Source organism: Labrus mixtus, chromosome 8 (assembly GCF_963584025.1).
Source record: "Labrus mixtus chromosome 8, fLabMix1.1, whole genome shotgun sequence".
Lineage (NCBI taxonomy): Eukaryota > Metazoa > Chordata > Actinopteri > Labriformes > Labridae > Labrus > Labrus mixtus.
In genome coordinates, this window is record NC_083619.1 from 18,562,449 (window position 1) to 18,589,301 (window position 26,853).

General features: G+C 37.3%; 1 protein-coding gene across 1 annotated transcript; it reads right to left on the bottom strand.

The window, feature by feature from the left end:
* Positions 1–5,430: 5,430 nt before the first annotated feature.
* On the bottom strand, positions 5,431–20,381 carry rb1cc1 (RB1-inducible coiled-coil 1). The gene is made up of 23 exons (XM_061044890.1): positions 20,041–20,381; positions 18,380–18,512; positions 18,167–18,293; positions 17,903–18,073; positions 17,509–17,711; positions 16,843–17,257; positions 16,568–16,738; positions 16,295–16,479; positions 15,949–16,135; positions 14,961–15,042; positions 14,765–14,829; positions 14,565–14,668; positions 13,315–13,441; positions 11,199–13,129; positions 10,803–10,989; positions 9,597–9,705; positions 9,148–9,439; positions 7,924–7,975; positions 7,778–7,825; positions 7,269–7,327; positions 6,908–7,035; positions 6,577–6,647; positions 5,431–6,341 (listed from the first exon to the last, which is right to left on the bottom strand). Exons 2-23 carry the CDS (start codon positions 18,448–18,450, stop codon positions 6,264–6,266), a joined length of 4,863 nt encoding a protein of 1,620 aa, XP_060900873.1. The 5' UTR covers positions 18,451–18,512; positions 20,041–20,381; the 3' UTR covers positions 5,431–6,263.
* Between the last annotated feature and the right edge of the window lie 6,472 nt (positions 20,382–26,853).

A 26,853-nucleotide genomic window follows, 5' to 3' on the forward strand; every position in this document is an offset into this window, starting at 1 on the left:
TAATTGAATGAAATAAAGGTCCCATATAATGATGCCATCTATGCTTAAAACTTAAAACTTCATGTCATATTTTGCACCCTGGACATGAAATTAATCACTAATTGTTGTTTTTCTCTTTTTTTTTTTTAACATTTTTAAAAAAATCAAAAATTAGAATACAATTATTGTTAAACGTTAAGAATTTAAATGCATGACTGGTATCCTATTATATAACAATGCTACAAAATGACAGAGACTAAAAGGTGAAATAAAAACTTGTGAGGCAGTTATGGGTCTTTAAAAAAGAAGATACTGTATAATTTCAGTAATACAAACAATTTTTACACTATCAAGTGCTAAAAACTCATCCTAGGTGTTTAAAGGATATCATTGGAGCTTTATCCAGCGTCTTTAGAGTCCTGGAAAAGCATTTTTGAGAGAGAACAGAATGTACCATATTCTTGACCCGTCTGCCTCAGATGCTTGCTGTATATGGAACTGAATACTGGACGTGAATTGTATCATTCTCTGTGTCAACTTGTTAGATGGCAGTTGCTGTAGTGGAGTGGTGAGAGCGGCACATATGCATTATAGGAGAAAATTGTGAAATGACAGATTCCGGGTGTGATACTGAGGGAATGACTAACTAATAGGAGGGGTGCTCCAGGCTGTTAGCTTTGAAAAGCAGTTTGCACATTACTTTATCTTGTCAATCAGATTCCTGGAATGGAAGAGGTGACTGATAACTTGAATTAATTATTTTCTTATTGCATGCATGTGTTAATTCATGTTAATTTATGTCCCTTACAGGCCCAAGCCAGAATATCCAGAGTAAAGCGCCACCTCTGGCACCCAGATCACCACACCACTCTCTTTGCATATATTTATATCAAATGAAAGACTTTTTTTTTAATCCTGTTGGAACAAGGACTGACTGCCAAATTTGATTTTTAAATGTACTTTTAAGCTGTTCATGGTTTACGTTAGCTTTTTTCTTAACAACTGAACAGCATGGAGCAGTATTCACAGCTATGATGGGATTTGAAAGTTACAGATTATTCTTTATAAGTAAATCCTTCCCCTTAAAACACGCCCGCTTTCTTAAAAAAAAACACAGTGAAATATTGTGACACAAGGTCAAGGCATAGCTTCTAAATTCTCATATCGTGTGTCTGCTTTTTTCATTTTGTTGCTCATCATCCAAAAGCAAGGTTTGCATTCAGAGATATAGCTTTTGTTCATCTGTTTGTATCGAAAACAAGAGCAGCAGCAATTGTGTAGAATGCACAGAGCATACTTTAAACAATTGCATTTCTGTAAACATCTTTAAACATTTTGACAAATTTAACTTCCCCTGAACACAGAGGATAAGAGGAAAAACATTTCTCTGATGAGAACAGAAACAGCAAGAAGTTCTAACAAGGAAAAGCCTGCCAGGTGGCGAACTGGCTGCACCAACAGAACGCACAATCTGTCTGCTTCTCCTTCCAAACCATTGACAGCTGCCATCACCAGCCTTGCACACTCGCACTCAGTGGCTCCTCAGCTCCCTGCCCATCCCTCTTTAGTGTTTCCTGCTAACCTCAGAGACAGGGTCACCTGGCCCCCTAGTTCCCCGTCTGTGGGGCCCTGCTGGCCCCCTGGAGACCTGCCTGCATGGGGATGCATGGCTAACAGAGGTCTAGCAAATCCTCTTTAATATGCAAACCAAGGGTCTATTCCTTTGACCTGAGACCATAGCTTTTCTAACAGTGAAATCCAAAAAATTCAAGTGATGTAGCACAAGGAGATTTGATGAGCAGTTTTTGATCTGCTGGTTATTTGATACTGAATATTATCAGAAACAGACAGTAGCATATTCAGGGATTTCCTTCAAACACATTATGTCAGTTTAATTAAAGTAATATGAAGCATGAGTGAATCAGGATTTGCTCTCTTCAGCCTATCTGGTAAAATTATAATCCAAAGTTAAAACATTTTAGTAAATTTGGAACAGCATTTCTCCTCTGAGTAAAACCTAAGCACACAGATGCACAGAGGCTAAACTGAAAGAGTGTTCCACAAAGCTAGCATTGCAACTGGGCTAAAAATAAAACCTGGCAAAGTTATTCTGATCCCTTATTGGTCCCATAGTTTGATTTCACATTTAGCATTTGCATTCCCCTCCGCATAAACATTTCATTCTTCCCCTCCTGCAGTACAATGAGACTTGAGTGACTTTGGCAGCAGATTTTGGATCGGTGCTCCTGAATCCACCAGTGTATGTTATCAGCAGGTAAACAAGCTTTCGAACAAAGCCATAATGGAACTGCAAGCGGCATAAAGAGGCTCATCTCAAAAGCTATACAACCCATCAAAGCTGGTGTCATTTCCTCAATACTGCACTGCAGCTGGAAAATGCATGGCTGTTAGTTACAGTTTAAATCGCCCGTCTATTTTCAGACACTTCAGAACTATTTGTATTGATTATTTACTTGTCTGTAAGCAGCCAGATTACCAAAATAAAACAACAGATTTTAATGTTTACTGGATTCTTCTCAGCTTTGTCTTGTGGTAGGAAATCAAAAACTGTGTCATGCACTAAATTAATGGGATTTGCACTATAGGGTGTTTGAATAATTATTTTCTCCTGAAAATGAAATAGTACTGTCTATATTTGGAAGGATTACTGACGGCATTGACCTTAATGTGAAAATAATTTGCCCTTTAAATACGGAGTTAAGTGATATCCTACACTTTCTGCTTGGCAGATGCAATCTTGTTAACCACACGCCTGGATGCTTGTCTCCAAACTTTCCACACATTTGCCTTTTGGGAAGAGCTCAGATGCACAAGTAAACCTACGCACTCTCCTCCCAGAGAGTGGAGAAGCCTCAAAGCTTTCCTTTCATATGCTGCATTATCTCTATGGCGGTAATTATCCATAAAACTATGCCATCAGATCGTGATGATTTCCAATATGAACCCAATAAATGTGTTTAAATTTTGAATTATCATATTTATGTGGATATGTGTTACTAATAGTGATTATGTTCGTCATGTGGGTAGAAAATCAAGCATCCTTATATTGCGCATCCTCACATATTTCGCAGACATTTCATCACACATTTAATCTGCCCCTGTCTAAGATTTTCTACTGAACCTGTACTCAAGGCAGAGAGAGGACAATGCAGGATGAGATTATGAAGCATGTCTGTTAAAGCATGTCTGTTTGATCATCATTCTGTTTAGGTGAAGTTCTCTTCTTGGTGTCTTCAGTGCCTGACAGCAGATATATAACCTAATCTCTTTCCCTAACCCTTTTCTTAGGCATGAATAGGGTGGAAATGTGATGGCATTAAGTCGATTTACTCCTTGGTTTGCAGTTTCAGCCTTAATGCCTCTTGGCTCTTCTTCAACACACTCGTTCCATTTAGATTTTCGAAAATATAAATGTTATGTTAAGGCTTTCCTATTTATTTTCATTTATCCATCATTTGAAGTTCATGCATATATTAACTCGACAAATAATGCTTGTTTATTTGCAGCTCCGTCTATCTCGCACAGTGTCAGAGATATTGGAAAATCAAATACAACTTGTGTATTATCTTCAAATACAGAGGATATCAGTGACAAAGGGCGAGATCTGAGACTGTGTGACATTCTTTGTGAGTTGTCTCTGACATCATTTTGATTTTTCACATTTACTCATCTAAACCTTAATTTAGTGCCTGCAGCACATGTTGACACGCAAAGAAAGGCTGTTATAATGTGTCTTTGAATTTCAGCTGATAGCATTTGAAAGCTGCATTAATAAACCTGTCCTCATACAATGATTGTGGTGTGTTTGTGATGAATTCATGCTTTAAGACGTGAGATAGTTCAGGTTGCTTTTGAACTTTTGGCATGATTGCAATAAAAGTGATGAATTCAAATAAACCCGTAAATAAAATATGAAGTTGTGCTCAAATTTAGAGTTATTTCCTCTTTAATAGGGCTTAAACAATGATTCAATAATAGTCAACATCATTTTAGTTTATGATATTTGTCCACCCCCTAAAAAAACATTAACATGTTGTTTATTAGAACATTCATAAATAGGTGAAAGAACATTGTGTATTTATTATATAAAAACTGTGATGTAAGGACATACTATGAAAATAAGAATCCTCTTAAAAAAATGTTTACCTACAGGTGTTTGAAAATTGCATATGTTTATTGCTCTAAGTTGGTATATGTGTATTTGTTATACTTCTACAACATGTTTATTTGGGTTTTATGATCATCCACATTTATATAACTTCTTTTTTTCGTTCTTTATAAATCCTTTTTAGTCAAAGATAAAAGCTGCAAAGCTAATTATTCTTTATGTATTCTAAAACATAATAAATATGTTTGTATTAAAAAACAAAACTAAATTTAATGAAATTGTACATTCCTGCTAAATAACATAATTCCATCCAAAAAAAAGACATGTGGTCTTCATTGTAAGTAACAACACACACAGCCCCAAACAGCCCCCAATTTCATGAAACACTACTGAGGATAAGTAGTCGAGTGTTATAGAAAGAAGTTTGATGGCACGTCAAAGGCAGTTTTAATGGTGGAACTAGCTAGAGACTACACATGGCAATGTTAAATCCCATTCAGCCTGATGAGAGTGACTCCCAGCAGCACTGAGCTCAGTGGGGGGTTGTAAACATTTACACTAAGAGCCTGTCCAGTGCACATGGTTGGTGCTTGCCAGCCACCTCGGTATCGAATGTTGTGTTGCATATTTTGTCATTCAGGCCTGTCCCGAAATTGTAGGAATCACACCATCAATTTATGAAGGAGCCATCCAAATGTGACAACAGGCTTATGCTAAATGGAGAAAATAGAGCTAAACATTGTTAAAACACCCCTAGACCCACATGGTAGAGAGTGCTCGGCAGAGAGCTGCTATGCTCCCCGCTGTGAACTGGGAAAGTGATGTTGGTGGGCTTCCTTCTCCATGAGGGCCGCATCGTTCTTGGGCCCCGATTTGAAGCCTTTTTGAAGTCTGTTTCCTGCAGCAGCGTGCCAACATTAATGTTTCCACAAAAGCAAAAATGCTAAATCAAATGAATACACTATACTGTGCTATTCCACATCGACTTCTGAATCCCCCAGAACATTTTAAAGCATCATTAAAAAAAAGCTATATACTGTACGTCCTTAAGGTAGTTTTTATTTAATTTAATACAAGCAGGTTTAAAATAAAAAAATAAAAAGGGTTTCTCATTAGTTAATAAAAAAAAATCTCAGCAGGTGAGTGAGTCTCAGAAAAAAAGCAGTTGTCTATTGTTGTGGTAAAAAAATATTTTTGTCCATGAACTTGGTAAACTTCTGAGAAATATTTTATGGTTTTGTCTTAATGCATCATGAAGCCCCACATATAATCTCATGTATTCTCATATTAGGAACAATAAGTGGCCATCTTCAACAGCAGAATACGTTTGGGATCAATCCTTTATTGTTTCAAAACTCTATCTTTTACAATACAGTCATTTATTGTTACATGTGTGATTTGATGGGTAATGTACAATGTCCTCTGATAATGAAACACAGTCACAAATATTCCTTTCTACATGTCAATATTCTATGATAGTGAGAAGTTTGTGCTGATATATTTACTTAGTTCTGACAGCTCAATTAACTTCCCTTTTCAAATCAACAAAAGCATTGTTTTTGAAAGTGCATTTCAAGGATTGCAAAAACGACTGTTTGTTTTTTTCATTAGTCAGCCATAATGTACATTTCATTATTGACAGAGGGCCACACTGCTTTGTGAGTAACAAACAGCATTAACTACATTTCCAACTACAACATTTATCTGGATAAGTAAATCAAAGAAAATATATCAATATGCATGCCATGAACATTCCTCCATAAACATTTAGAATAAATGTATATTTGTATTTTATTATGTTGATAATGACACAGTATTTCCCACAAAAGGACAAATGCTGATAATGAGAACTAATATTTAACATCCAAATTTTGTTCAATTTTACACACAGGTCAAATGGCAAAATGCAACAGTGTATAGTGCAATGCCCTAATAAAGTTAATAGCATTTGGTCCACAATAACAAATCTGGGTTGAAAGAAAACAAAAGATGTGGTAGCAGGTGGTATTTTGAATTGAAACTGAAAAGAGCATGACGACGATGGTAATTCTTTCCATTTTTAAGGTCTTTCGATATTCAAGTTATGAATTATGATGTGAAGTTTCTGTTCAAAAATTAAGCAATATAAATATACATTTAGCTCATTACTTGGCTATTATACTTTTCTGTTCCATGGAACAGCTTTCACTCTGTAGAACTTGGTTCCTAAAGGAACCTTGAACCTGTTCTGGGCCTAGAGGAAGAAAAGACAGAAGGAAAGAAAGCTTAGTAAGACAGAAAGAAGGTTCAAACCGCACATTCATGAGCAAACAGCATAACTGAGACATTAATGTATCTAAAATAAGTTTGGAAATGTATTTAAAAAACGTATTATATCACCAAATCAATTTTTGGGTTCTTAAATGTTTAATCATTTACACTTTTGGTTTGAAGTACAAAAATGTCAAAAGTTTAGGTTTATTAAATACCTTTTTTGCCTGGCAATATTCCTTCTCCATCACCTTTCCAAGTACCCACGGTCGTCTTGAGGTCCCTGATGCTAAACATAAAGAGCACTTGTTGAACAAATGAATGTGCAAATGCATAAAGTTTGAAAAGTAAATGAAAGAATACCAAAACCCTAGGATAAACTGTCAAATTTTTAATAACACATACAAAACAGTACCATTATAAAAAATATATTCCTGCCATATTAAATCTAATTAACAACACCAGTGTCACATTCATTTCATTAGTAAATGTGAAACTGTCAACAGTACAGCTCTGATTACGGTCACAAAAGGTGTGTGTGAAGCTGACCTGGTTTGAGGTCCAGTGCAGTGAGAGACTCTGAGTGGAGGAAGTACAGGGTGGGACCAACTGTGAACAGCACGTAGTTGTCATGCCTTTCATCCAGGATGATTAGAACCAAATCGCCTACCTGGAAACTGCAGCACACAAAGATGGACAAAAAGATAAAGGGATGATGACACAGAGTACTGCTAACTAATAACAAAAAGGACAACACATTAATGGCAATTATACAATAATGTGTATAATTATACTGCATTAAAATTGTGGTCAGAGTTTCAGCTAAAAGCAAAAAAAATGCTAAAACAAAAAAAAAAAACACATCAACAAGCACACGTTTAGGCCGTGTGTTATTTCTCCTTTCACTTACTCTCTGATGGCGATTTTGTCTGAATGCCGTGAAGACACAGACGACATGCTTTGAGACATCTACAAAGGAAAGGATTAGGGCAACGTTACACATGTTACACAGGGGGACTCACAATGTTGGCTGAAAAGGTAATAGATACATTTCAAACATTTCTATTATTGGTTAATTTTTAGAAAAAGATCAGGAAAAGTATTTGCACTTGTAACCTATACTAATTAAAATACTCAAATATATATTCAGCTGTACCATCCTGTGGAATAAATTAGATCTCATTTAAATACTTTTTTTTTTTACTAAAACCTGTATTTTTTATTTTTAACATATATGTTTGAGTTTCAAGCATTTAATTCCTTTTAAATCCTTAATTCTACATATTCTGATGACACTCATTGTAAAAAATCATTTTTCTTCACTTTGGTCTTTGGCCCCCGAGTCAGGATTTTACTCTTTGATGCTACTGCCACCTAGTGGAGAAGGCACTACACAGCCCACAGAGATAAGATACTGACCAGTCTTTGACTGAGGCGCTTGTTTTCTTCTTCCTTCATGTGTAAAGTCTGAAAAATAAATCAGATCGATTAAACAAACAGACATCCTGAAACACTGGGTCTTATGCTATCTTGTGCTAAGTGAAAAGCACACAGTGTGTATTTACCCTCTCTAGTAAGAGTATCCGCTGCTTCTCCTCCGACATCAGGATGTTATCGCTAAAAAGAAGGAAAGCAATTAGATTATTGACAAATGCTCATTAAAAGGCCCGAGGAAAACTAAAAGTGATTGAAACATAAATTGATTGTTTTTTCTGCATTGTAACTTCTTTTTGTGATTAATCTAAAAATTGTCATTTATAACATTTATACAACAAAAGAAAAAACTTACACTCTCTGCTCCTAGCCTGCCTTTCTTCCTTCCACTGTCAAATGTCCTCTCAGTCCATCCATAGTTGGATATTAAACCAAAGGATGGTCTTTTGAAATCTTTCTTCACTACGTCCTGTTTCCATGTCCTCATAATAAAAAACTATACTGAATATTAATGCAGCCTCTATCCAGGTCGGCTTTACCTTGCAATATTTCATTCAATATTATAATTGATGAAGGAAAAAACGTAAATATATTTCAAAAAGTACAGAAATCTTAATAAGCCTGTATCACTTTTAAAAACTAGTGAAAGCTAATAACTGTAACTTGTACATTTTTAACAATTATATGTACAGGTTTCAGTTCATATTTGCTTTAAAAAAATGCAACTTTGAATGAACAAAGTATGTCTCGAATAATGTTTACAAACTGATTATAGTGTTAGTATGTCAAGGCAGAAATCCCTGGACTATGATGCTGAAACACTGAAGTCAAAGTGAAGGCTGACTGCTTAGAGAAGTTAGCCTTTGATTGAACAGCAAATACAATCAGTGTATACTCAAAGAAGAAAAGTTCACCTGAATACCAAAGTTAGACTGCTGCTTATGAAACCTGGTTTCTTTGCTATGTACACAGTATGTGTGTAACAGTTTTTTAGACTAAACTAAAGGAATTGGGAAAGTACTGCATGAAGGGCAGGGCATACAGATATATGTATTTATATTCATCACAATACTTAAGTCGAATTGAAGAATTTGGCTTCAGCTACACATGATACTATTTAAGGATCTACTTTTATACACTTGTAATTTATAAGTCTTTATGAAAAGATTGGGTGTAGTAGGGACAAATACATGTATCAGGTTAAGATTAGAGATGTTAATGTGTTAACTCAACCTTGTTTGTTCCGGATAATCCTTTTTGTGTGTGCATGTAAACTTCATAGGGTGAGATTAATATCACTACAATTTATCTCAAGCTGTCGACAAAACCATGTTTATTGGAGAGAAGCTGCTTACTGGACTGTCACCATGCTAGCCTCCACCGCTGAATCAACGTTTTCGTCATCCCTAATGGCTGCCACAGAGGCCAGTCTGTCAGTATCAGTCATGGGCTCCGAGGAACAAGCACCGGCAACAGGCAGAGCTCTAGCTGCTGCTCCGGCCTCCGTGACCTCCTGAGCTGAGGGGTGTGATGTGAAGAAGGTGGACGAGATCAGAGCTGTGCTGCGAAGGCGGTTGAGCTCCTCTTCCAAGTGTTTCTTCTCCTGCATGACACTTGCTCTGTCCTCGGAGAGCGTCTCTATCAGACCTGCAAAAAGGTTCAGATTCATTAGTAAATTAGAAGCCACAATTTCCAAACGAAGCCTCAAACCCTTCAACAAACCTAAAACATTAGCAGCAGTACAAGGACACAATATGCACAAACAGCTTTTCTCACCGGCCATAAAAAAAATGGTTGCACTCACCTTTGTCCTTCTCCTGCTGTTGGGTGACTTTTTGCAACTTCTCTGAGAGCTCCTTGATAATCTGCTCCTTCTTCAGCTTCTCTCGAGTGAGAACAGTGTTGAAATTAGTCTACAGAAGGACAAGAAAAGGACCCTTTAGGGATTTAACATGAGATAATTTATACCAAAGCACTAATTATTTGAGAGGAAGTTCTGCCAATGCACATCAGCTTGTTGCCATGCGAGTTCCAGCTTTATCTATTTCAGTGAGATTTTTTCTGTATTAGCCCTACCTTGAAGGGTTGTCACGGTACCAGCATTTTAAACTTTGATATGGTATAAGTACAATTCAACAGACATTGGTACTGGTTTTGATAGCATGGCAACAAAAAAGAAGTCCTAGACACCCAATATTTGGTAATCGTTTTTTATTACCAAGAAATGCAGTCAAGTTCCTGTAAACTGTCTATATTGAACCAATACAGTGGCAATGTATTTGTGCAGTGTAAACAGCTAAAAATGCTCTTGCTCGCAGAAGATTGGGGTTTTAAGATAACTGAAGATCTGTAGTATTTTTGTTTTTAAAGCGGCTGTGCTTTTTGATGCCATTGATCGTTAAAAAATGAGATTTTGACAATCTTAGTTCTAATCATTTTACATTTAACCACACCTTGTGACAACTTAAAAAAATAAAATGGAAAGGAAAATGATATAGAATCAATTGTTCTTTCAAATAATGGGTTTCTTTATAAAAGCAATCTATAGAAATGTTGCGATCAGTTAAGAGACAACATAGCAAAGTTGTTGCTCATAATTGTGGCAAGTGAACCATCTGTAGAGATGGAAAACATCTTTGTTATCTGTCTGTATGAAGCCAACAAAAGAGTAAACAAGAATGTGTCTAATCCATGAGTGTAGGACTGATTTGCTGATAAGTAAAGCGGTGGGTTGACATGAATGTAAGTAGCTGAAAGTGACAATGTCAATATTTACAACTATTCCAAACAATAAAGGGTTTCCTGATTTTTTTTTTTTACAATATAACTTACACAACACAAAATGGCTTTCACCTGATGATATAAATGGGATGGATGAAATATTAGTAAAAACAGGGAGGAACAAAGCTTGTTAAATGTTGTGCAAGAAAATTAGGATACATTATCACAACATGTAAGCATTGTAAGACACTAGTACTTGTCCCATCTATTTACGACCAAACACACAAACCTGCTGCTCTGCGATTAGTGATGTCTTAAGGTTCTGTATCTCCTCATTCTTCTTCTTCTCCATGAGCTCCATCTGGGACTGCAGGGAGGCCCTCTCCTGCTGCAGCCGCTCTTGTAGTGCTGAGTCCAGAGACAGAGGTGCTACAGCATCTGCATGGCCCTCAGCCTGCAGCGGCAACCCTTCATCACTGAAAAGCAAACACCAACATTAGTTCTGACAAAGGAATCAAGACATGTGGACTTACAAGTATACACAAAGACAAGAATAGATGTTTATCTATTCTTAATATCCAGTACTTAAGACTATTGATTTATCTAACCTCAGATTGTCATTTCAAATAAAAGCATTGAAATCAATATTCAGAACAGTCAGGCTCTACTACATTCAAATATTTACCTTTTAGAGGATTGTCTCTCATGTAGCTCATTCTCAAGTTGTCTAATTTTGTCTGAAAGTCTCTTCTCCATCTCCTCCTTCTGCTGCTCTAATTCTTTAAAAGCATCAAGTGATGCAGCCTTAGACGCCTCCTCTTGCTCAAAATCTTTCTCAGTTGCTTGTCTCTCTCTGTCCTGCTCTAGTTTGTTTGATAGCAGGTCATTTTCAGCTTGCAAATTGCTGACAACAGTCCTCAACTCTTGCTCCACTTCTTGGAAACTCCTGTGCTGCTTTTCTTTTTCTTCGCTCAGAGCGGCCACACGCTGGTCTAACTCCTGCTTCAGACTTTGGTGCTGCTCAGCATGGTTCCTCTCAGCTTCGCGGGCTTGCTGCTGCAGGGAGGAGAGCTCAGTGCGCAACAAAATTGTCTCTTCCTCATGTCGCTCCACCAACTCTGAGATGCAGTGGTCCTTCTCAATCCTCATAAGAGTCCTCAGCTCTGCTAGGTCCACCTCATACTCCTCATTCTTTACCTGAAGCTGTTTTCTTAGACCGTTCAGCTCCTCGCTGAGGACTTTGGTCTCTGCCTCTACCTGGGACTTCAGCACATCAGCCTGTTGGGTCTTGGCCTCTTCGATTAAGAGCTTCATCTCCTCTGTCTCCGACTCTTTGAGGGCTAGCTCTACCTCCAGTTTGCAGCGGAGTTCTGCGAGCTCAGTAATACGAGCCTCCAAGTCCTTAATTTGGTTTTCCTTCTCTCTAAGTGCAGAGGCGTGGTGATCGGCTGCCTCACTTAACTTTGCACTACTTTCAGAAGCCAGATGTTCCAGAGCTTCCTGGTTGTTCTTGGTAAATGTCTCCAGTTCTGCTCTGTGTTCCTGCTTCATTCTGTCCCCCAGCTCCTTTAAGTGCAACTGCTCATTAACCTCCAACTCCTGCCTGATCGTCTGCTGGCTGCGTTCAATCTCAAAATACAGATTCTCAATCTGGCTGGTCAGAGAGTCTTTTGAGACTGAAAGAGTCTTGATCTCTTCAGCTAGATCCCTAATCACCTGATCCAGGTGTTTGATCTGGTCAGTCTGGTTACTCTCCGTCTCAGCCCACCGCTCTCTCTCATGCTCCAGCTGAGTAAGTTCTTTCTCTTTGCGCTCCATTAGCCCCTCTAGCTCCAGCATTGCACGCTGCACGTCTCTGACGATATTCTGGTTTACTTGATTTTCCTCAGTGAGTGTCTGAACTTGCTTCTCCAGCTCTTGTCGAACAGCAAGAAGCTCATTTTGATGCTGTTCTTTTAATTGCAGTTCCTGGGTCTGGGAAATGTTGTTCACAATGTGTTGCACCTCTGTGCTCATACTCCTCAAAACAAAGCAGAAGTCATGTTGTTCTTTTAAAACCAGGCCTTTTAAGTGACACAGGTCACCCTTAACACTCTGTAAATTTGAATGGGACTCCTCTGCAGCTGATCGATACTTGTCAACAACTTGTCTGAGGACAGCGATCCGTGAGTTCTCCCGCTCTAGTATTGTGGTGTCCTGCATACGCCTGCTATCAATAGCGTTGATGACTGAAGAGTACAGAGACTCAACCATCATCTCAGGGCTGGTAGGGTCACTGATGGGGTTTGGAGAGGTCATGTTCTCTTCAATCACAAACTCATTAACAGCAGACATGAAGTCAGATTCAGGGCTCTCTGCTAGAGAATCCAAGTCCAGGGAGCCCTGCTGCAGGACTGGATCCATGTTCGGATGGCCAATGGTTTCAAAGTCAAATGTTTGTGCATCAATGCTGTCCGGGGATAAGTCCTCCAGAGGAGCTGGGACAGGAACATGTTGGGGCCCTTGAAGGTTAAGGGAGGACGGGGTTTTGGAGGACATCTGTGTTGAGGTCCCAGGAGTGGTCTCAGACTGTGGGGTCAACACAGTTGATCTCTGAGCGCTCTGACAGTAGGACGACTGCAAAGACAGAAGAGGTGATGGAAAAATGAATTACATTATATATAAGAAAAGTAAAACCATACAGTGCGAACAAAACATTACAGATTTAATCCTGTGCTGTATAAAAGAAACATTTTTGATTCTTAAAGTGACCAACCCTACCAAATAACACAAATAAAGGTTTTCAGTGACAGTATCATTACCCTTTGTTCACTGAGCAGCTCAGTTATGGTTCGGGACATCTCGTCTACGCTCTGTGCTGCTTGGACCAGCTGCTGAAGCGTCTCAATATGTCGATTTAAGGGCTCAACGTCACACATTGCAGGTACCCTGCAGAAAAATTTTAAAGGATTAAGGGGGTTAAAATTTAAATCAACAGTCTGAGCATCGTTCTGCAAGTTAGGAAATGTTGAGGCAAATTTCTCAAATCAATTTAGTCTTGTTAATATACAACTTACTTAAACGCTTTAAAGTCAACTTTTAAAATAGTCACATAATACTTTTTTATCTTACTAATGGTCTCATGAACAGCTTTGAACCCCTGCTCTACCATCTCCAACATAGTGTGCCTTTCAAAAAAAATCATTCTCTCAGATTTTAAAGTTTTAAAACCTGGTACTTAAATTGTCTACTGAAACTCACACCTGATCTTAGTGGGGATTTCCCAGCAGAGCACTCAGGCGCTCTGTATTTTTTATAAGGGTTGTCAAACTATCCAATTTTTTCATATTCATTAATCGCTGAAATTCAATATTTAATTATAATTAATCACCTTTTTTATTCAAATGTTTGAAATTCCATTTTTTATCCTTCTATTTTTGTACTGTCTTAAGCTGCAGGTACTTTACTTCCTGTTTGGAAAAAAAACTGCTATAATTTTGGAAGAAAATAAGGAACTTATTTAGCAGAGACACTGGTAAGAATTGCTTCACATTGTTAAAATGGAATTAAAAACTGTTAAAGTTAAATATGATTAACTATTGATAGTCAGCTATCTAAAAAAACAAACACTTATTTTATGTAAGCATTTTAAAGTAATGAAAAAACCTCTGCCACTTAAAAAAAATATTTTATATTCAAGTTCAAAACTGATAGATAAAATGCAAAAGTTTAAAGGAATGGATAATTATGCAGGGCCCTTCACGGCTGTATGATAGTGCTATATGTTCTCACTGACTTACTTTGACTTCACTGTTTATTTACTAGTTTTAAGATCTCAGTGTAAAGAAAGGCAGAAATAACACGTGTATATTTCTATTAAATCTCAGAGACCTAACATCAATCAGAATTTCATTTTCAATCACAGAAATAGATTAAATGTTATTTCATTAGGGAAGTCTTGTATTTTTAAAGCAATGACACCAAAGATCTATCCTTCTTTTCTTTAATTGTATATTTTCATTTCTCACAGAACAAGGTTAAACCATTCTAATACCTGAGGATAGAGACTTACATAAGGAAAGGCTGCACCTCTAAAGGACAACAAGATTTCAAGTACTGCAGGTCGTCAACTGAGATGTCTGGAAGTTCATCATCAAACCTTCTGGGCTTTCGTGTCTGTAAACAATAATAAACAAAAGAAAAGACCAGACAGGTTAATGAACAGCTAGGATAACACATGCTTTCTAAATATAGTGTGAAATTTTAACTTACACAAAATGATGTTGGAGGCCATGAATCAAGTCCTCTAAACAAACGATTTCTGAGGAAAGACTTCCCTGAGAGGAAATAAAGAGATTAATGAAAACTCTGTTTTTGAATGGGTTTTTGTGACTTATTTCAAAAGGAACATTATGCTCAACAGTGACTACTCTAATGTCAGGGCTGAACGTTTCCAAGAAATACTTACTAAAGAGTTTCCCAAAGGACTCCCTTTTGAACTTCTCTGCCTCATACAGTAGTTTTCCATCCTTCACAAGTGCATAAGCCCACTGAAAAAAAGATTAAGATTTAGTAAAGCCATTGCAAACAACCAAGCTTTAATTATGTTTCTTGCAATGTCAACATTCAACATTTTCAGGGCATTCCATAGAAGGTTTGTAATATCAGAGTGGCTATGAGACAACTTTCTTTCGTTTTCATGTATATCTCATTAAAAGCACCCAAAAAATGTTTTATGAAGTCTCAATCTTCATACATTTTTTAAAAAAAAAAGGTCCGGACTTTTTGAGCAAAATGTTTACACACTCAAAAAGTAAAGCAAAAATATGCACAAAGGTTAAAAACACAAAAACAACCAACTACAAAGAAGAAAAAATAATTACATAATAGCCTTTTTGCATCAAACTATTCCCAGTCCATTTGTGAATTTAGACACAACAATTAAAAAGTCAGCAGGGATTATAGGTTAAGCTTAATTTATAGACAGGGACCTTCGGCTAAGAATTAAAGTGCTAATTAAGTTCTAGCCCTATGCTTATGAAATGGCAGCACACCAAACTCACACTCACTCTAAAACCCCAAGGAGGTACACTCCTTTTCCTTTTCACTAGACAAGATATAAGATATAAGACAATGTAAACTCTGGCCCCCATTAACCAACATAGGCCTGAATTAGAGAACATTCCAATTAGAGCTTGTTGTGATTTCTGAGGAAAAGCTACAGATCGAAGCCTTGTTCACACTTGCACAAAACTCCTGATGAGCTGCATGTGTGAACAAAAACAGCCACAATTTTCACCCTGACTTTATCCAGAGTTTCTCCTGACAGCCCCATAGTGTATTTTCTGCAGGAGTGCATATGTGAAAACATGTTCAGTGACACAAAGAAGAACCCTTCTTTTAATGGTACGACTGAATGTGTGTCTAAGTGTCTAATAACGATACTTAGCACTGACCTCTCTGTAGTGGCGCATAAACATTTTTCTTCTGACAACTTCAACCACTGACAAGCAGTACATCTGGGGCACTGTGCTCAGGGCATCCACCACCCTCACTCTTTCCATCAGCTCCGTCAGGAGTCTGAGTAGAGCCTGAAGCTTCTCTCCATCCTGGTCTGCGTGGAGCATCACGTAGCAGCACCATCTAAAACAGAATTATTAGTGTTCAAGTTTAAAATATAATTCTCTTGACTTTTAAAAAACATTCAGCCTCAATAGAACAACCAAAGTACATAAAGAAGTGACTTATAAAACAAGTAGAGTAGGCAATAAATATTTGAGAAGATGTGGTTTTCAGTGTTACTTGAGTCGGACTTGAAGGTTGTTTGCAAGTTCTTGTTTGGCAGTGGTGCACTTCTTTTTGATGTCTAGCAGCTTCCTGTGGTTGTTCAGCATGATCATCAGCTGGTTTGTGTGACTCAGACATAAGTCAGGCAGAACAGATGTATCCTTCAGGTTTTCAGCCCTCTTCTGATTGGCCAAAAATCCCTGCAGGGGACAACATGTATGCAAAATGTATTAAAACACACCACACAAAGAGGGTCATTGAGTAATGTTTCTCTCTTACACTACGTACCTGAGCTAGTTCTTTCTGTTCATTCACCAACTTCTTACAGCTTGCAATCATTTGGTCGAGAGCATACAACCTGTCCTCAAGCCCCTTGATGGCTTTCATGTTTTGATTATCTAGCTTGGAAATTGTGTCACGACAATCTGCCAGGAATGGCTGAATGATCCGTGGGTCAAGCTAAAAGAAACAACAATTAGTTATATTTGGATGAACTTCAACATCCAAAATGACAACAATAAACAACACTATTTCACATGTGGCTTCATACAGCTAGGACTCACCCTGTTGATGGAGTCAAAGCACTTCCTCACAACAGACTCCACATCGTTGGGTCTGTCTTGCACATTGATCCAGTCTAATAGTGTAACATTGAAGGAGGACGGGTTTGCAAACTCTGGAGTGTCATCGTCTAAGAGCGCAGCTCTCAGACCACCACTGTCAGTCATCTTGTTTGTTTCGTGGTCTCCAGTTTGCTCACATGTGGGTGTCCCAGAAGCAGAGAGAGAGGCTGAAAACTTGGAGGGCTTTTGTGCACCAGCATTACAGAGCACAGAGTCGGTGGATTTTTCTTCTTCTGTCTCATCTGAATCCTTCCCTGGAGTTGAGCTGGACTTTTCCATGCTCTCTCTGTAACTGTGTCTTGTTAAACACTCAAGCAGAGGTATCCTGGCCATGACAGCGACTGCTGTCCCTAACCTGCAATCATAAAAAAATGTCGATTACAGTTTATCATTTTCTTTTCCTTCTAGAATAAAAGTAATACTGCTTTTGTTAATTCACAGTAATATCGGTTAACTTATTAATTAATTTACAAATTACTTAGAAAAACAATGTGCAGATATTAATTACCAAACATTTTACATTATTATGAATTAAAAACTCGGATAAGATTACAAGAGAGTAAAAAATCTTGTTATTTTCTTCTTTCTTTTTTTTCCATTACTTACTTTGTAAGTTTCACCTTAATTTCTTCCAAATCACGTTGATAATTTATGTATGAAGTGTCAAATTTCACAAGCAACTTCTGATATGACAGAGTGCAGTCATCCAGATTGGCCATAATTGCAGCCCAGCCTTGATGTTGAAGGTGTTCATCATGAACCAAACGTTCACAGAAAGAACTAAGTTTATTGGCAACTTCAAACATTTCCTGGAGAGGCAAAGACATAAAAGACAAGTTAGTCAATTGTTTAGTTATATTGAGATATAGCTCATTTATTTTAAAAAGTGTTATCTTATGAAGGTAGTGCACAAGGAAAGACATGAATCTTAAATAAATGAGTAGTACTAGAGACATACCCAAGACAGAATGATGTAATTAAAAGAAAAACAGTTAACTACCAGAGCAAGTTGTGTCCGCGAGGCAACAGTGTGAAAGACAGCTGGCATCAGTAGAGACTCCTCCACCTTAACCTGAATCTCACTCTCTATTGAGAAGGTGGTTTTGGGGATCGTTGGATCCCGGTCACTCAAGATCATCTCTTTGTTGAACAAAAATATGGGGTTGGTTTCCTAAAGATAAACAGTGACAATAAGACAGTGAGACATCTGAAATCCAAACATCACATTGTAATTCCAGCACACTAACAAATTATGATCACTCACAGTGCCAGCACTGTAGCTGCAGACCCGCCTCTCTGCAGCCATACATTCCCCTCCATTGACAACAAGGACTTGATGTTGAATTGCAATCTTGTATTTGGCTTGGATGGCATGTTTGAGCTCCAGTACACTGATACAAATGAAGAATGTAATTAGATCATAATAGAAGAGATGTATTTAACTCTATTTCTGAGTAACACTGGTAAAATATCTTACGTTTGGACAGCAAGATCTGTATCAAATGTCAATGTGCTGCCATTGTTGACCTGGAACACATACAACTTCATGTTGAATCTCCCAGAGTTCTTCGCTCGTGCTTATCTTGCTCATTTAGTCATTCAAGGCCACCCTGTGAAAGAACATAAACATTAGATAGCAATTTAACTCTTTTCACATTTTATGTTTTTCTTTCCATCTTTAAACGAGAGGGTGAGAGGTGATGTTTCCATTTACTTAAACCATTATACAAAAAAATAAGACAACTGCCTTTAAAAAATGTTCTCTTTTAACACTATTTCTAGAGTATGCATTTTCATGGAAAATTTCATAAATCATCAATGAAATGTAGTTTGTTCATTTATCTTCTTACAGCTTGATCCTCTTGGTCTCAGACTAAGTTGCCTGGGTTACTGTGTTGCCTGAATTATTGAGTTATTATGTTGCTTGAATTCTGGTGATGTTTGGGTTGAGCTGATGTTTGTGTTCTGGTGTCGGTCGGGTTGCTGTCTTTTACTGTAAGGGTTTTGTTGTCGATGGTTACGCTGTTGCCATGGTTTTTTGGTGTTATTTGAGCTCTTTTGTTTTGTTGTTATGTTTACTTCTGCATGTGTCAAAGCACTTTTTAAAAACCCATGTTTTAAAAAATGCTATACAAATAAAGTTAGTATTATTATAATCAGTGTATAACTTCTGTACAGTTTATTTAATTTACTTAGCTGTTAATACAACTTATTTATTTTTACTTTTTTGTACTCTTTCTTTTTTTCTTACAATGCTAGTCTATTTTATATATAATTTTAACTTTTTTGTAGAAGCTGACTCAGGGAGAAACGCACAAGAATGCCAATGTACCTGTACTGTCCTGTACCTGTGCAAATGGCAATAAACATCTATTCATCTATTCTAGTCATAGGTGTTAACAATCATCCAAATCTCACCTCCTTCCACCTTAAACTTGTCAAGCCCGTGAAAAGTCCTGTCCACCAAGTAACTAGCATATCAGCTGACTCACCACGTCTTTGTTGCTACTGACAACAGATTAATATGAATGAGGTCACCTAATATGTTGCTGTCATACAAGTTAAACTTCAAAACGCTCTTGAGTAGATAGTTGACATGTCTTGATGTTTATCTGGGGAATGGTAAACCAGAAGGGTGGGCTGATGAGATACCAAGATGAATAACACATATTTAGTGTTAACTAAACACTAGAAACTGTTAGCGTGGTGATAAACAACTTACACACTTAATTGCTCTCAATGACAAACTTGTGTTTACGCTGATTGTAGTCTCTAATGTCGGCCTCCAATCATTCAGGGTGCGTACACAACATTTTAACTTTTACCAAAATAACACTGACATTAAAGCGTTGATAAAACCCTTGAGGCCTTCAGTTAGTCATGGTTTCAGTGCCAAACAAGGGGGCACAAGCAGCTGCTGGCAAGCTAGCTGGTCAATAATAACCCACTGACTGCGCTAACTGGCTATTAGCTAACACAGCTGTCAGGCTAGCGCAAGAGAGCAAATTCTAACGTCGACTAATTTGACAAACGTGATAAGTCTTACACAATACAGCCCCCATCGCCAGCTGACATGCACTTTGCTACAAGCGTGACAATCCACACTGAATTAATTACACATTATTGCGTTGGTCTTACCTCACTTAGCTCGCATCTCCCCGTTCTTGGTATCCACCTCGTCCAGGCGACTTGGCTAGCTAACAAGCTAGCGACTAAGCTAGCTAGCTTCCCTGTTTTATCTTGGCATACATAGAGCTAGCTTAGCGAGCTAACGTCAGCTAGGCTACACTAGAAAAGAGTAAATAACAACCATGTTTAGTTGCGCTGACAAACCATATTGTTTTAAAATAATTTTGTCATTTGGCAAACTCCAGTCGAGACGGTGTTCCACGCGGGATAAAACACCTTTATCTCAGGTAGCTAACTGTAATACCCTCTCTGTAGCGCTGTCTGTTTTGTTGTTGTCATCTGCTGGTGTGAAGTCCGTGAACGATCCGATCAGCAGCGACTCAACATGAAGATACCGAAACAAAAACTTATTTAAAGGTAGGACACATTTACGTAACTTTTATTTGATAATAATTATATATTACAAAAAATGTATTTATATGTCGTACAGAAATCAAATTGTTGTTAATATTCATATTTTATTATTCATATTTTTATTTATTTAACCTTTATTTTACCAGGCAGAATTGCTTGAGATCAAATGACCTCTTTTTCGAGCAAGGCAGCAGCAAAAAAGAAATATAAGACAAACCCAAAAAGAAAGCACAGACATGAGAAAAAGAGACAAATAACAGTCCAGAAGGTGAAGAAGGAGGAGGAGGAGGAGGAGGAGGAGAAGATCATGTTAAACAAAAACAAAGCACAACACCACAATACACACTGAAAGAACAATTATGTGATGATGATAAAATACTATGCAGTGAAACATTTACACACTCCAAAATTAGCCTTTAAAAAACTTGTGAGCCGAGTTTTAAAATCATTAATAGTGATGAGTTCCTGCAATTAACTATCTACTATCTATCTGTCTAGTTTGTTATTTATACATTTGAATTAAGCTGTAATATATGAAATGTTGAGCTATATTTTTTTTACTACATAACTGCCCTTTTTTTAGTCTGCTTTAAAAGGTTCTACTGATATTTTATGAGCTACATAAACAGGTTATATTCCTATTTTATCACTTAATCTTCTGAATTGTTCTGTAACAACTGTCTTCGCTGTAATAAAACAGAATCAGAATCAGAAATACTTCATTGATCACAGGGGGAAATTCGGTGGAAACCTTTTATCTTTAATATTTTTTTTGTAGGTGTATGCCTGTTTGTGTGTTGCTGCCACACAGAAACTTTATTGTATCACAACTTTTCGACCAGAGGTCTTCTTCAGGCGGTATATAACCCATGTATTTGAAATGATCACCTGAAGGACACCCCCGGTCGAAACCTTGCTTATATTAAAATAACGGATTGGTTTAAAGAAAAGATGTGCATGCTAATGAATAGGCACAAAAGACTCGGTTCTTGAAACAGTGACGAATTTCCCCTCGGTATGTGTGTTCGTCACACAGGGTTCGTCACTGTACTTCTGCAGATGTATGCTGGGAAAATAACAGGAAAAAAAACGACGTCGAGTGTTTTGCTGCAACATGAGAAGGGGTGTGGTTAATGTGAGGCTGCAGTGAGTGGATGAACCATCGAGTCGCTGCAGAGAGAAAGTACTAGTTATTGGTTTATCGACATCCTTTGTGATTTTTTTTTTTTTATTAAACTTTAACTTTCCATGGTTTCAGAATCATTTATGATATTGTACATAAAACAAAAAGACCGGGATTAAATCAAGAATTAGAAACACCTAGCAAATTGTACGTTTTCGAGTTAGAAAAAACAGGCAGGACTTCAATAACTGAAATCTTTGATGTAGATCCCTAAAAACATCAATAGGCTAGCCTACATGTTTATTTTCTAACGTGCCTTTAGTTTCATAGACCAGAATAAATGCACAATTGGCTGTTCAATGTTTTAATCCATTGTCTTCTTATTTTTGACAGACAAAATACAAATGAAATTCCCAAGTCTCCAAAATGTCTCAAAGATGAAAGTAGTTCAAATATAAATGTGCTGAAATGAATGTGTGATTTTGGGGAATGATAATAGAATAGAATTACTTTATTGATCCCAAACTGGGAAAAAGGTTAAGGATGAGTTTTGTCCCCATATATATTTATAATAGGCCTAACTGTTTATTCAGTGTTTGTGTTTCACAAACTATTGAAAATTGCCATGGAGCAATCAAAAGGTAGTATAGTTTTTGTTTGTATGTTGTTTGTTTGATTTATTTATTTTAATTGAAACTAAAGGAAATTGTCTCTGCAATCCTTGTATTGTTCTTTAAGCACAGACCTCTAGAGATCACTGTATCCCATCCACCAAAACCCAAACACATTGAATGAAAATATGTGTATGCTTTCTTTCTCATTCTTTTCTCATCACCCTTGACAACTTCATCACTTTAGTCCAAGTTATAGCCTATGAAAAAGTCACAGTCACTGTACACAAAGCCCCTTAAGCCCTTTGGTAATGTCCTCTCTCATGCTGTCATCTTGAGCAGCAGTGTACAAAGGAAGAAGATTTTCTTGTGATTCAAGTAGCTGTGCAGGGTGACCTCACACACCTGTTGAGCCTTTCAAATAGAGAAATAATTACCACATGAAAACCATTTAACCCTGAGAAACTGAGCTTGCACAAAACAGTACCACACATTAGGGATGTGCTCAAAAAAAATCGATATGGCAATATATTGTCATGTGCTCCTTGCAAATACATGTATTGTTGCAGATGTTACAGAATCGATATGGCTGCAAAGCTGTGATGACAGTTTTGAAAGATAATTGCCCTATGGTACAGTTTACAATTAATACCTTAACCATAGCTCTGGGATCAAAATATTTTAATGTATTTCTAGGGACGTATACGTATCGTATCATGGGGTTGTGGGAAATACCCAGCCCTACCATACATGTAATTGTACTTACTGCAGGAACTATTCATACATAACGTTTTTAATGGTACATACAATATTAAAGATGTATACCTATGTTTGCTGAATAGGCTACCACATTGTTGCTTACACATTTGTGTTAAGGGTCAGTCTTGTGAGGGTAGATTCACGAGACTGTGTTCCAAAAGAAGGAAACCACCGTCTTAGAGAAGAAATGCACCACTTTCTGCTGTGGACTCGAACAACTTCAAAATCATATGCAATTCACTTCAAACAGCGCAGACATATTTGAAAGCAAATAGTGACTGAGAACGCATAGACTGTAAATAGCTGAGAACATATATAAAAAGAAAATGACACGTTGTATTTGATGTACAAATAGATTTGGGTGGAATGGATTGCAGACATTGAAACAGCTGCGGCGAAAAGAAGGCCAAAAGCTGAAAAGTGTCAGTCTAATAAGTTAATAAAATTGATCTCAAAAAAAGTACAAGTGTTGCTGGAGCTTTTTGACTTTTTCAAGCCTGTCACTGTTCATGCACCTTGGTCGTTGGTGAAGTTGTGCCACAAAATCCTACAGTGCTCTATAGCACCCACTAGAGGAGAGAATGGAACTAAACAATGTTTCATACAGAAATATCCTTTTTTGTGTATGTGTGTTTGATTTAGAATTTAGAACAAAACAGGTTCTCTAGTATAGTGGTTACATTGGCTTCATTGTTTTCTACTTGTTTTATTAAACTTATCCACAGTCTAAGCAAAAACCTACTTAGTTTTGAACTCTGGTCAAGATATCCAAATGGGATTTTAACAAAGATGCAACATGCAGGTATGTGTAATCTTTAATATGTGTGTGAAGCTGTGTGATTGCATTGCAGTTTCTTTATAGTTTATGTTTTAGAATGAACTACAACTGTTTTGAATGCCAAGGTGATCCGAGAGCTGTTTGCTAATAACCAGTGCCTCATGTGAACTTTATTGAGACATTAGATTGAAACTTTTAACCAGACAGCAAAGGCGACCAGTGACTCATATGCTGAATGCTAACAATGGGAATAATGTTGAAGGTGATCCCCCACACAAGCACAGAAGCAATTTATAACAGGTAGATAGATAAACTCCATTAAAGTGCTTTTAAAATGATGACCTTGTTTCATTGAACTTTTGTTCAGTTGGTATAAAATGCTTTAATACATTGAACCTGAGAAATAGAAAGAGAGACTGCCATTGAGCTCTGCCATAACAGAGAGCAATGTCACCGGTCTGACCCTGGAACAGCTATCAGAAATCCCTGAGAGGCCTGTACTTATGAAGGCTGATGACTCTTTGCACTGCCTACATCCTTAGATGGTCATTAACCTGATGTATATTGATGCCACCATACAGTAAAGAGAATCCATAGAGATGCCATCTGTTTCCTTTGGAACTAGCTAACCCCGCCATTGAAATTATGCTGTTGTGCATGTAAGAAAACTTGATTATACCTTGAGATATCTATGCATTTTTTACCTTTATGCTTCAGATCCCCTCTTTTTCTCAAACATTTTTTAAACGTTTATGATGTCTGCAAGACATTTATGTAACTATTATTTTATTGAAACGGTCTCTTGGGGTGTCAATAAAGCTTGTGTGAGATTCTTTAACAAGGTACAAGAGACACAGGGCTTATTCAGCCGTTAGTTTCTGTAGACCGTAGTGTCCATGGGAAACAAGCCATGTCAGTATGTGTGTGACCACATTTGACTGAATAAATGTCTCCTTTTGAAGCCTTCTGTAAAAACTGAGGTTTAAAAAAGGACTCAGGCTGTAAATGTTGGTTTTGCAGTTTACACTAAAACTAAATGAAGGGACATCAACAGCAGCCTTTTCTATTAACCCTTTACAATACTTGATTTGGGTTTTTTTTGTGTGTGAATCAAACCACATTTTTTGCAGCAAACAGCAAGTCATGAAAAGCCATGTAAAACAAAATCAATCAAAACAAACAAACATGTACTGGCTATGAAATCAAAACAATCAAGTTATATAAAGAAAAATATTTTTAAAAAACACACAAGTGCATATAACAATTTCCGCCTGCAGTTATCTGAAAAAAAACTTTATATACAAATGTTGTGACTACATCTTGAAGGCATTTTGTGTCTGGACACTGTAGGACGGAGAAAAAAAACTCAACTCATAACCAATGACAAGACAGCCAGTGTGATAAACCAAACAGAGCATCATTGTCTGACTTATATGTGCCTACTGTTAGTGATGACATCACTAAATTACAAAATAGAGTCAACTTATTCACTTAAGGTACATGTGACTGGGCCCTCCACACTCGAGCTGCACATTTATAGGGCTTTAAACGTGTAAACCTTACTGAGGACATAACAAGCTTTAGTTAGAAGTATGTGAAAGCTTCTCTTCTCTAAAGCATCTATAATTCTTTTTTAACCAGAGGCCTCTGTAAAGATCCACATTAAGTTTGTGGTCAAAAAGGCGTTATCAAGCTGGGAGAAAATCAGCAACAAGATCTTTATAAAGTTTCCATCTCTGCAACTTGAAATGGTAATTAATAATTCAGACAGGTTTCATGAATATTGCTCTCCAGCTTTTTTTTTAATTCTCTGGGTGTAAGTGGATCTCAGCTGTTTGGTATTCATAGTGTCCTCTGGTGTCCCGGGGGCAGCTCTCGGGGGCTCTCACAGATCATTTGGAGTGAGATACCAGACGAGTAAATTGGAAGATAAAATGTTCAGTTTGCTGAGTTCATAATGTAATTTTTATGAAATAGACTTCAACTTTATATCAACTAATTTTAGTTAATGACATGTATGCAATCTTAAAACAGTGATGGGAGGAGTTGAACCCAAAGTTTTCACTCTATGTCCTCTCTCACTTTTTTCCTCTACATATGCTATTTACCTGAGCAGGACACTTGTGCAATTAAAGATACCTTATTCTTTAAAGATGTATTTTGGGGCTTTTTGTGCCTTTAGTGTAGAGATTGCATAGTGGATAAAGTCAGGAATGAGGGAGAGAGGCCGTCTGCCTGGAGGACTACAGCCTCTGTACAAGGAGAGCACACATTAACCATTACGCTACAGGCGCGCCACAAATGACTTATGAACCAATTTTAAGATGACTATTCTTTAAACGTGTTGAATACCCTGTCACTGTTGTCACTTTTAATATTAGATTATATTTGTTCATGCATTAATGTTTCATCGATTTTAAGTTTCATCAATTTAAAGCACTCGATACACTGCCCGAGAGCTTCTAGGATCTAAGCATCCCTCAAGAATATATGGAGTATTTTGTTTGTTTACAGAAATACGTAGCCTCCAATATCTCCCTTTGAAATTTAGTGGAGCTATCTGTTTAAAGTAAAGTTCCTCATTACTTTACACAGTTTCATACCCAGAGCTGTACATTCATTCATCGAGATACTTTCCATCACAGACCACTTGCAAATAAACCATACAATTATATCCAATATTACACAAGGTGGCTGTATGAAAGAGGGACCAATCACAGTATTACCAACATTATGTTTCAATCAAACTAAATGAGCCAGAAAACTGCTCCATTGAAGATATTGGGAAAAAAAAGGAAAAAGAAAATCTAAGTGAAGCTGCAGACCATCAGAATGATGAATGAATGAAGTTACTGGAAATATTAAAAAGGAAATCAAGTGAATTTGAGAACCTTCAAATGAATCTGTGGCTTCCTGCTGCTTTCTATTTACCAGAAGAGAGCATTTACAAAGCAGGCGATATCTGCGCAAATAAGTAATACATGGATGATTCTTCTCAAATGAACTGGAGAGTGACCAAACCTTCATAGACAGGTTAAGCAATCACTGCTGCTTATAAATGTTTAAAATGGAGTGCAATAGAAGAAGCACAGCAAAGTTCTCCATTTGGCCAACAGATGGAGGCAGAGGGCTGAAGA

Excerpts from the sequence above, each read along its gene's own strand:
- rb1cc1 (XM_061044890.1), bottom strand. The coding sequence starts at position 18,450 with ATGAAGTTGTATGTGTTCCAGGTCAACAATGGCAGCACATTGACATTT. Across the intron at positions 17,258-17,508 it reads ATTAAGGTGAAACTTACAAA|GTTAGGGACAGCAGTCGCTG; the intron begins GTAAGTAATGGA and ends TTATGATTGCAG. Across the intron at positions 16,136-16,294 it reads AACCTTCAAGTCCGACTCAA|ATGGTGCTGCTACGTGATGC; the intron begins GTAACACTGAAA and ends ATTCTGTTTTAG.